Genomic DNA, 14,429 nt, shown 5'->3' on the forward strand with positions numbered 1-14,429 from the left:
ACAACAACAACCACTACCCCAACTACAACAAAAACTACTCCAACCACAACAACCACTACCCCACCAACAACAACCACTACTTCAACTACAACAACCACTACTCCAACTACAACAACCACTATTCCAACTACAACCACGACACCGACCACAACAACCACTACCCCAACTACAACAACCACTACTCCAACGACAACAACCACTACCCCAACAACAACAACAACAACCACTACCCCAACAACAACAACAACAACCACTACCCCAACCACAACAACCACTACTCCAACCACAACAACCACTACCCCACCAACAACAACAACCACTACTCCAACCACAACAACCACTACCCCAACTACAACAACAACTACTCCAACGACAACAACCACTACTTCAACTACAACAACCACTACCCCAACTACAACAACCACTACCCCAACTACAACAACCACTACTCCAACTACAACAACCACTACTCCAACTACAACATCCACTACTCCAATTACAACCACGACACCGACCACAACAACCACTACCCCAACTACAACAACCACTACCCCAACCACAACAACCACTACCCAAATGACAACAACCACTACCCCAACCACAACAACCACTACCCCAACGACAACAACCACTACTCCAACGACAACAACCACTACCCCACCAACAACAACAACCACTACTCCAACCACAACAACCACTACCCCAACTACAACAACCACTACTCCAACTACAACAACCACTACTCCAACGACAACAACCACTACCCCACCAACAACAACAACAACCACTACCCCAACCACAACAACCACTACGCCAACTACAACAACCACTACTCCAACGACAACAACCACTACCCCACCAACAACAACCACTACCCCAACCACAACAACTACCCCAACCACAACAACAACTACCCCAACCACAAGAACCACTACTCCAACGACAACCACTACACCGACCACAACAACCACTACCCTAACAACAACCACTGTTCCGACTACAACAACCACTACCCCAACCACAACAACCACTGTTCCGACTACAACAACCACTACCCCAACCACAACAACCACTACCCCAACGGCAACAACCACTACCCCGACCACAACAACCACTACCCCAACTACAACAACCACTACTCCAACGACAACAACCACTACCCCACCAACAACAACAACAACCACTACCCCAACCACAACAACAACTACCCCAACCACAAAAACTACCCCAACCACAACCACCACTACTCCAACAACAACCACTACACCGACCACAACAACCACTATCCCAACTACAACAACCACTACCCCAACCACAACAACCACTACTCCAACGACAACCACTACATCGACCACAACAACCACTACCCCAACTACAACAACCACTACTCCAACGACAACAACCACTACCCCAACTACAACAACCACTACTCCAACGACAACAACCACTACCCTAACTACAACAACCACTACCCCAACCACAACAACCAGTACTCCAACGACAACAACCACTACTCCAACGACAACAACCACTACCCCAACTACAACAACCACTGTTCCGACTACAACAACCACTACCCCAACCACAACAACCACTACCCCAACTACAACAACAATCACTACGCCCACCACAATAACCACTACCCCAACTACAGCAACAACTACTCCAACGACAACAACCACTACTCCAACGACAACAACCACTACCCCACCAACAACAACAACCACTACGCCAACCACAATAACCACTACCCCAACTACAACAACTACTACTCCAACGACAACAACCACAACTTCAACTACAACAACCACTACTCCAACCACAACAACCACTACTCCAACCACAACAACCACTACCCCACCAACAACAACAACCACTACCCCACCAACAACAACAACCACTACCCCAACCACAACAACAACTACTCCAACGACAACAACCACTACCCCAACCACAACAATCACTACGCCCACCACAATAACCACTACCCCAACTACAGCAACAACTACTCCAACGACAACAACCACTACTCCAACGACAACAACCACTACCCCAACCACAACAACCACTACCCCAACGACAACAACCACTACTCCAACCACAACAACCACTACCCCAACCACAACAACCACTACCCCAACCACAACAACCACTACCCCAACTACAACAACTACTCCAACAACAACAACAACTACCCCGACGACAAAAACCACTACTCCAACGACAACCACTACACCGACCACAACAACCACTACCCCAACTACAACAACCACTACTCCAACGACAGCAACCACTACCCCAACTACAACAACCACTGTTCCGACTACACCAACAACTACTCCAACGACAACAACCACTACTTCAACTACAACAACCACTACCCCAACCACAACAACCACTACCCCAACTACAACAACCACTACTCCAACGACAACAACCACTACCCCACCAACAACAACAACCACTACGCCAACCACAATAACCACTACCCCAACTACAACAACTACTACTCCAACGACAACAACCACAACTTCAACTACAACAACCACTACTCCAACCACAACAACCACTACTCCAACCACAACAACCACTATCCCACCAACAACAACAACCACTACCCCAACCACAACAACAACTACTCCAACGACAACAACCACTACCCCAACCACAACAACCACAACAACCACTACTCCAACCACTACTCCAACCACAACAACCACTACCCCAACCACAACAACCACTACCCCAACCACAACAACCACTACCCCAACCACAACAACCACTACTCCAACAACAACAACCACTACCCCAACCACAACAACACCTACTCCAACTACAACAACCACTACTCCAACAACAACAACCACTACCCCAACCACAACAACAACTACTCCAACTACAACAACCACTACTCCAACAACAACAACCACTACCCCAACCACAACAACCACGACCCCAACCACAACAACCACTACCCCAACTACAACAACCACTACTCCAACGACAACCACTACACCAACAACAAGAACCACTACCCCAACTACAACAACCACTGTTCCGACTACAACAACCACTACCCCAACCACAACAACCACTACTCCAACGACAACAACCACAACCACAACCACCACTGTTCCGACTACAACAACCACTACCCCAAACACAACAACCACTACCCCAACTACAACAACCACTACTCCAACGACAACAACCACTACTCCAACTACAACAACCACTACTCCAACTACAACATCCACTACCCCAACCACAACAACCACCATCCCAACGACAACAACCACTACCCCAACCACAACAACCACTACCCCAACTACAACAACCACTACTCCAACTACAGCAACCACTACCCCACCAACAACAACAACTACTACGCCAACCACAATAACCACTACCCCAACTACAACAACCACTACTCCAACGACAACAACCACTACCCCACCAACAACAACAACCACTACCCCAACTACAACAACAACTACTCCAACTACAACAACAACTACTCCAACTACAACAACCACTACTCCAACCACAACAACTACTACCCCAACTACAACAACCACTACCCCAACTACAACAACCACTACCCCAACCACAACTACCACTACCCCAACGACAACAACCACTACCCCAACCACAACAACCACTACCCCAACTACAACAACCACTACTCCAACCACAACAACCACTACCCCACCAACTACAACAACCACTACCCCAACCACAACAACTACTACCCCAAATACAACAACCACTATTCCAACGACAACAACCACTACCCCACCAACAACAACAACCAGTACTCCAACGACAACAACCACTACCCCAACGACAACAACCACTACCCCAACAACAACAACAACAACCACTACCCCAACTACAACAACAACTACTCCAATGACAACAACCACTACTTCAACTACAACAACCACTACTCCAACCACAACAACCACTACCCCAACCACAACAACCACTACCCCAACCACAACAACCACTACTCCAACGACAACCACTACATCGACCACAACAACCACTACCCCAACTACAACAACCACTACTCCAACTACAACAACCACTACTCCAACCACAACAACCACTACCCCAACGACAACAACCACTACCCCAACCACAACAACCACTACCCCAACCACAACAACCACTACTCCAACGACAACAACCACTACCCCAACCACAACAACAACTACTCCAACTACAACAACCACTACTCCAACGACAACAACCACTACCCCAACCACAACAACCACGACCCCAACCACAACAACCACTACCCCAACTACAACAACCACTACTCCAACGACAACCACTACACCAACAACAACAACCACTACCCCAACTACAACAACCACTGTTCCGACTACAACAACCACTACCCCAACCACAACAACCACTACTCCAACGACAACAACCACAACCACAACCACCACTGTTCCGACTACAACAACCACTACCCCAACTACAACAACCACTACTCCAACGACAACAACCACTACTCCAACTACAACAACCACTACTCCAACTACAACATCCACTACCCCAACCACAACAACCACCATCCCAACGACAACAACCACTACCCCAACCACAACAACCACTACCCCAACTACAACAACCACTACTCCAACTACAACAACCACTACCCCACCAACAACAACAACTACTACGCCAACCACAATAACCACTACCCCAACTACAACAACCACTACTCCAACGACAACAACCACTACCCCACCAACAACAACAACCACTACCCCAACTACAACAACAACTACTCCAACTACAACAACAACTACTCCAACTACAACAACCACTACTCCAACCACAACAACTACTACCCCAACTACAACAACCACTACCCCAACTACAACAACCACTACCCCAACCACAACTACCACTACCCCAACGACAACGACCACTACCCCAACGACAACAACCACTACCCCAACTACAACAACCACTACTCCAACCACAACAACCACTACCCCACCAACTACAACAACCACTACCCCAACCACAACAACCACTACCCCAACCACAACAACTACTACCCCAAATACAACAACCACTATTCCAACGACAACAACCACTACCCCACCAACAACATCAACCAGTACTCCAACGACAACAACCACTACCCCAACGACAACAACCACTACCCCAACAACAACAACCACTACCCCAACTACAACAACAACTACTCCAATGACAACAACCACTACTTCAACTACAACAACCACTACTCCAACCACAACAACCACTACCCCAACCACAACAACCACTACCCCAACCACAACAACCACTACTCCAACGACAACCACTACATCGACCACAACAACCACTACCCCAACTACAACAACCACTACTCCAATGACAACAACCACTACCCCAACTACAACAACCACTGTTCCGACTACAACAACCACTACCCCAACCACAACAACCAGTACTCCAACGACAACAACCACTACCCCAACTACAACAACCACTGTTCCGACTACAACAACCACTACCCCAACCACAACAACCACTACCCCAACTACAACAACAACTACTCCAACGACATCAACCACTACCCCAACTACAACAACCACTACTCCAACTACAACATCCACTACTCCAATTACAACCACTACACCAACAACAACAACCACTACCCCAACTACAACAACCACTGTTCCGACTACAACAACCACTACCCCAACCACAACAACCACTACTCCAACGACAACAACCACAACCACCACTGTTCCGACTACAACAACCACTACCCCAACTACAACAACCACTACTCCAACGACAACAACCACTACTCCAACTACAACAACCACTACTCCAACTACAACATCCACTACCCCAACCACAACAACCACCATCCCAACGACAACAACCACTACCCCAACTACAACAACCACTACTCCAACGACAACAACCACTACTCCAACTACAACAACCACTACTCCAACTACAACATCCACTACCCCAACCACAACAACCACCATCCCAACGACAACAACCACTACCCCAACCACAACAACCACTACTCCAACGACAACAACCACTACCCCAACCACAACAACCATGACCCCAACCACAACAACCACTACTCCAACCACAACAACCACTACTCCAACCACAACAACCACTACCCCACCAACAACAACAACCACTACCCCACCAACAACAACAACCACTACCCCAACCACAACAACAACTACTCCAACGACAACAACCACTACCCCAACCACAACAATCACTACGCCCACCACAATAACCACTACCCCAACTACAGCAACAACTACTCCAACGACAACAACCACTACTCCAACGACAACAACCACTACCCCAACCACAACAACCACTACCTCAACGACAACAACCACTACTCCAACCACAACAACCACTACCCCAACCACAACAACCACTACCCCAACCACAACAACCACTACCCCAACTACAACAACTACTCCAACAACAACAACAACTACCCCGACGACAACAACCACTACTCCAACGACAACCACTACACCGACCACAACAACCACTACCCCAACTACAACAACCACTACTCCAACGACAGCAACCACTACCCCAACTACAACAACCACTGTTCCGACTACACCAACAACTACTCCAACGACAACAACCACTACTTCAACTACAACAACCACTACCCCAACCACAACAACCACTACCCCAACTACAACAACCACTACTCCAACGACAACAACCACTACCCCACCAACAACAACAACCACTACGCCAACCACAATAACCACTACCCCAACTACAACAACTACTACTCCAACGACAACAACCACAACTTCAACTACAACAACCACTACTCCAACCACTACTCCAACCACAACAACCACTATCCCACCAACAACAACAACCACTACCCCAACCACAACAACAACTACTCCAACGACAACAACCACTACCCCAACCACAACAACCACAACAACCACTACTCCAACCACTACTCCAACCACAACAACCACTACCCCAACCACAACAACCACTACCCCAACCACAACAACCACTACCCCAACCACAACAACCACTACTCCAACAACAACAACCACTACCCCAACCACAACAACAACTACTCCAACTACAACAACCACTACTCCAACAACAACAACCACTACCCCAACCACAACAACAACTACTCCAACTACAACAACCACTACTCCAACAACAACAACCACTACCCCAACCACAACAACCACGACCCCAACCACAACAACCACTACCCCAACTACAACAACCACTACTCCAACGACAACCACTACACCAACAACAAGAACCACTACCCCAACTACAACAACCACTGTTCCGACTACAACAACCACTACCCCAACCACAACAACCACTACTCCAACGACAACAACCACAACCACAACCACCACTGTTCCGACTACAACAACCACTACCCCAAACACAACAACCACTACCCCAACTACAACAACCACTACTCCAACGACAACAACCACTACTCCAACTACAACAACCACTACTCCAACTACAACATCCACTACCCCAACCACAACAACCACCATCCCAACGACAACAACCACTACCCCAACCACAACAACCACTACCCCAACTACAACAACCACTACTCCAACTACAACAACCACTACCCCACCAACAACAACAACTACTACGCCAACCACAATAACCACTACCCCAACTACAACAACCACTACTCCAACGACAACAACCACTACCCCACCAACAACAACAACCACTACCCCAACTACAACAACAACTACTCCAACTACAACAACAACTACTCCAACTACAACAACCACTACTCCAACCACAACAACTACTACCCCAACTACAACAACCACTACCCCAACTACAACAACCACTACCCCAACCACGACTACCACTACCCCAACGACAACAACCACTACCCCAACGACAACAACCACTACCCCAACTACAACAACCACTACTCCAACCACAACAACCACTACCCCACCAACTACAACAACCACTACCCCAACCACAACAACCACTACCCCAACCACAACAACTACTACCCCAAATACAACAACCACTATTCCAACGACAACAACCACTACCCCACCAACAACAACAACCAGTACTCCAACGACAACAACCACTACCCCAACGACAACAACCACTACCCCAACAACAACAACCACTACCCCAACTACAACAACAACTACTCCAATGACAACAACCACTACTTCAACTACAACAACCACTACTCCAACCACAACAACCACTACCCCAACCACAACAACCACTACCCCAACCACAACAACCACTACTCCAACGACAACCACTATATTGACCACAACAACCACTACCCCAACTACAACAACCACTACTCCAATGACAACAACCACTACCCCAACTACAACAACCACTGTTCCGACTACAACAACCACTACCCCAACCACAACAACCAGTACTCCAACGACAACAACCACTACCCCAACTACAACAACCACTGTTCCGACTACAACAACCACTACCCCAACCACAACAACCACTACCCCAACTACAACAACAACTACTCCAACGACATCAACCACTACCCCAACTACAACAACCACTACTCCAACTACAACATCCACTACTCCAATTACAACCACTACACCAACAACAACAACCACTACCCCAACTACAACAACCACTGTTCCGACTACAACAACCACTACCCCAACCACAACAACCACTACTCCAACGACAACAACCACAACCACAACCACCACTGTTCCGACTACAACAACCACTACCCCAACTACAACAACCACTACTCCAACGACAACAACCACTACTCCAACTACAACAACCACTACTCCAACTACAACATCCACTACCCCAACCACAACAACCACCATCCCAACGACAACAACCACTACCCCAACTACAACAACCACTACTCCAACGACAACAACCACTACTCCAACTACAACAACCACTACTCCAACTACAACATCCACTACACCAACCACAACAACCACCATCCCAACGACAACAACCACTACCCCAACTACAACAACCACTACTCCAACTACAACAACCACTACCCCACCAACAACAACAACTACTACGCCAACCACAATAACCACTACCCCAACTACAACAACCACTACTCCAACGACAACAACCACTACCCCACCAACAACAACAACCACTACCCCAACTACAACAACAACTACTCCAACTACAACAACAACTACTCCAACTACAACAACCACTACTCTAACCACAACAACTACTACCCCAACTACAACAACCACTACCCCAACTACAACAACCACTACCCCAACCACAACTACCACTACCCCAACGACAACAACCACTACCCCAACCACAACAACCACTACCCCAACTACAAGAAACACTACTCCAACCACAACAACCACTACCCCACCAACTACAACAACCACTACCCCAACCACAACAACCACTACCCCAACCACAACAACTACTACCCCAAATACAACAACCACTATTCCAACGACAACAACCACTACCCCACCAACAACAACAACCAGTACTCCAACGACAACAACCACTACCCCAACGACAACAACCACTACCCCAACAACAACAACCACTACCCCAACTACAACAACAACTACTCCAATGACAACAACCACTACTTCAACTACAACAACCACTACTCCAACCACAACAACCACTACCCCAACCACAACAACCACTACCCCAACCACAACAACCACTACTCCAACGACAACCACTACATCGACCACAACAACCACTACCCCAACTACAACAACCACTACTCCAACGACAACAACCACTACCCCAACTACAACAACCACTGTTCCGACTACAACAACCACTACCCCAACCACAACAACCAGTACTCCAACGACAACAACCACTACCCCAACTACAACAACCACTGTTCCGACTACAACAACCACTACCCCAACCACAACAACCACTACCCCAACTACAACAACAACTACTCCAACGACATCAACCACTACCCCAACTACAACAACCACTACTCCAACTACAACATCCACTACTCCAATTACAACCACGACACCGACCACAACAACCACTACCCCAACTACAACAACCACTACCCCAACCACAACAACCACTACCCCAACCACAACAACCACTGCCCCAACTACAACAACCACGATTCCAACGACAACAACCACTACCCCACCAACGACAACAATCACTACGCCCACCACAATAACCACTACCCCAACTACAGCAACAACTACTCCAACGACAACAACCACTACTCCAACGACAACAACCACTACCCCAACCACAACAACCACTACCCCAACCACAACAACCACTACCCCAACCACAACAACCACTACCCCAACTACAACAACTACTCCAACAACAACAACAACTACCCCGACGACAACAACCACTACTCCAACGACAACCACTACACCGACCACAACAACCACTACCCCAACTACAACAACCACTACTCCAACGACAACAACCACTACCCCAACTACAACAACCACTGTTCCGACTACACCAACAACTACTCCAACGACAACAACCACTACTTCAACTACAACAACCACTACCCCAACCACAACAACCACTACCCCAACGACAACAACCACTACTCCAACCACAACAACCACTACCCCAACCACAACAACCACTACCCCAACTACAACAACTACTCCAACAACAACAACAACTACCCCGACGACAACAACCACTACTCCAACGACAACCACTACACCGACCACAACCACCACTACCCCAACTACAACAACCCCTACTCCAACGACAACAACCACTACCCCAACTACAACAACCACTGTTCCGACTACACCAACAACTACTCCAACGACAACAACCACTACTTCAACTACAACAACCACTACCCCAACCACAACAACCACTACCCCAACTACAACAACCACTACTCCAACGACAACAACCACTACCCCACCAACAACAACAACCACTACGCCAACCACAATAACCACTACCCCAACTACAACAACTACTACTCCAACGACAACAACCACAACTTCAACTACAACAACCACTACTCCAACCACAACAACCACTACTCCAACCACAACAACCACTACTCCAACCACAACAACCACTACCCCACCAACAACAACAACCACTACCCCAACCACAACAACAACTACTCCAACGACAACAACCACTACCCCAACCACAACAACCACTACTCCAACTACAACAACCACTACTCCAACCACAACAACCACTACCCCAATGACAACAACCACTACCCCAACCACAACAACCACTACCCCAACCACAACAACCACTACTCCAACAACAACAACCACTACCCCAACCACAACAACAACTACTCCAACTACAACAACCACTACTCCAACGACAACAACCACTACCCCAACCACAACAACCACGACCCCAACTACAACAACCACTACTCCAACGACAACCACTACACCAACAACAACAACCACTACCCCAACTACAACAACCACTGTTCCGACTACAACAACCACTACCCCAACCACAACAACCACTACTCCAACGACAACAACCACAACCACAACCACCACTGTTCCGACAACAACAACCACTACCCCAACCACAACAACCACTACCCCAACTACAACAACCACTACCCCAACCACAACAACCACTACCCCAACTACAACAACCACTACTCCAACTACAACAACCACTACCCCACCAACAACAACAACTACTACGCCAACCACAATAACCACTACCCCAACTACAACAACCACTACTCCAACGACAACAACCACTACCCCACCAACAACAACAACCACTACCCCAACTACAACAACCACTACTCCAACGACAACAACCACTACCCCACCAACAACAACAACCACTACCCCAACCACAACAACCACTACCCCAACTACAACAACAACTCCTCCAACTACAACAACAACTACTCCAACTACAACAACCACTACTCCAACCACAACAACCACTACCCCAACTACAACAACCACTACCCCAACTACAACAACCACTACCCCAACCACAACTACCACTACCCCAACCACAACAACCACTACCCCAACCACAACAACCACTACCCCAACTACAACAACCACTACTCCAACCACAACAACCACTACCCCACCAACAACAACAACCACTACCCCAACCAAAACAACCACTACCCCAACCACAACAACTACTACCCCAAATACAACAACCACTATTCCAACGACAACAACCACTACCCCACCAACAACAACAACCAGTACTCCAACGACAACAACCACTACCCCAACGACAACAACCACTACCCCAACAACAACAACAACAACCACTACCCCAACTACAACAACAACTACTCCAATGACAACAACCACTACTTCAACTACAACAACCACTACTCCAACCACAACAACCACTACCCCAACCACAACAACCACTACCCCAACCACAACAACCACTACTCCCACGACAACCACTACATCGACCACAACAACCACTACCCCAACTACAACAACCACTACTCCAACGACAACAACCACTACCCCAACTACAACAACCACTGTTCCGACTACAACAACCACTACCCCAACCACAACAACCAGTACTCCAACGACAACAACCACTACCCCAACTACAACAACCACTGTTCCGACTACAACAACCACTACCCCAACCACAACAACCACTACCCCAACTACAACAACAACTACTCCAACGACATCAACCACTACCCCAACTACAACAACCACTACTCCAACTACAACATCCACTACTCCAATTACAACCACGACACCGACCACAACAACCACTACCCCAACTACAACAACCACTACCCCAACCACAACAACCACTACCCCAACCACAGCAACCACTACCCCAACCACAACAACCACTGCCCCAACTACAACAACCACGATTCCAACGACAACAACCACTACCCCACAACCAACCACAACAACCACTACTCCAACGACAACAACCACAACCACAACCACCACTGTTCCGACTACAACAACCACTACCCCAACCACAACAACCACTACCCCAACTACAACAACCACTACTCCAACGACAACAACCACTACTCCAACTACAACAACCACTACTCCAACTACAACATCCACTACCCCAACCACAACAACCACCACCCCAACGACAACAACCACTACCCCAACCACAACAACCACTACCCCAACTACAACAACCACTACTACGCCAACCACAATAACCACTATCCCAACTACAACAACAACTACTCCAACGACAACAACCACTACTTCAACTACAACAACCACTACTCCAACCACAACAACCACTAACCCAACTACAACAACCACTACTCCAACGACAACAACCACTACCCCACCAACAACAACAACCACTACGCCAACCACAATAACCACTACCCCAACTACAACAACTACTACTCCAACGACAACAACCACAACTTCAACTACAACAACCACTACTCCAACCACAACAACCACTACTCCAACCACAACAACCACTACTCCAACCACAACAACCACTACCCCACCAACAACAACAACCACTACCCCAACCACAACAACAACTACTCCAACGACAACAACCACTACCCCAACCACAACAACCACTACTCCAACTACAACAACCACTACTCCAACCACAACAACCACTACCCCAACGACAACAACCACTACCCCAACCACAACAACCACTACCCCAACCACAACAACCACTACTCCAACAACAACAACCACTACCCCAACCACAACAACAACTACTCCAACTACAACAACCACTACTCCAACGACAACAACCACTACCCCAACCACAACAACCACGACCCCAACTACAACAACCACTACTCCAACGACAACCACTACACCAACAACAACAACCACTACCCCAACTACAACAACCACTGTTCCGACTACAACAACCACTACCCCAACCACAACAACCACTACTCCAACGACAACAACCACAACCACAACCACCACTGTTCCGACAACAACAACCACTACCCCAACCACAACAACCACTACCCCAACTACAACAACCACTACCCCAACCACAACAACCACTACCCCAACTACAACAACCACTACTCCAACTACAACAACCACTACCCCACCAACAACAACAACTACTACGCCAACCACAATAACCACTACCCCAACTACAACAACCACTACTCCAACGACAACAACCACTACCCCACCAACAACAACAACCACTACCCCAACTACAACAACCACTACTCCAACGACAACAACCACTACCCCACCAACAACAACAACCACTACCCCAACCACAACAACCACTACCCCAACTACAACAACAACTCCTCCAACTACAACAACAACTACTCCAACTACAACAACCACTACTCCAACCACAAC

The 14,429-nt window shown here is 47.8% G+C and overlaps 1 protein-coding gene across 1 annotated transcript; it reads left to right on the forward strand.

The window, feature by feature from the left end:
- Window positions 1-2,387: 2,387 nt before the first annotated feature.
- LOC138407296 (GATA zinc finger domain-containing protein 14-like) lies at window positions 2,388-13,694 on the forward strand (the record flags this gene model as incomplete). The annotated part of the gene is given in 3 exon segments (XM_069522752.1): window positions 2,388-3,389; window positions 11,712-12,020; window positions 13,008-13,694. Coding segments are annotated over 3 exon segments (1,998 nt in total), but the record flags the coding sequence as incomplete, so codon positions are not given.
- Between the last annotated feature and the right edge of the window lie 735 nt (window positions 13,695-14,429).

This window comes from Paralichthys olivaceus, chromosome 3 (assembly GCF_024713975.1).
Source record: "Paralichthys olivaceus isolate ysfri-2021 chromosome 3, ASM2471397v2, whole genome shotgun sequence".
In the NCBI taxonomy this organism is placed as follows: Eukaryota; Metazoa; Chordata; class Actinopteri; order Pleuronectiformes; family Paralichthyidae; genus Paralichthys; species Paralichthys olivaceus.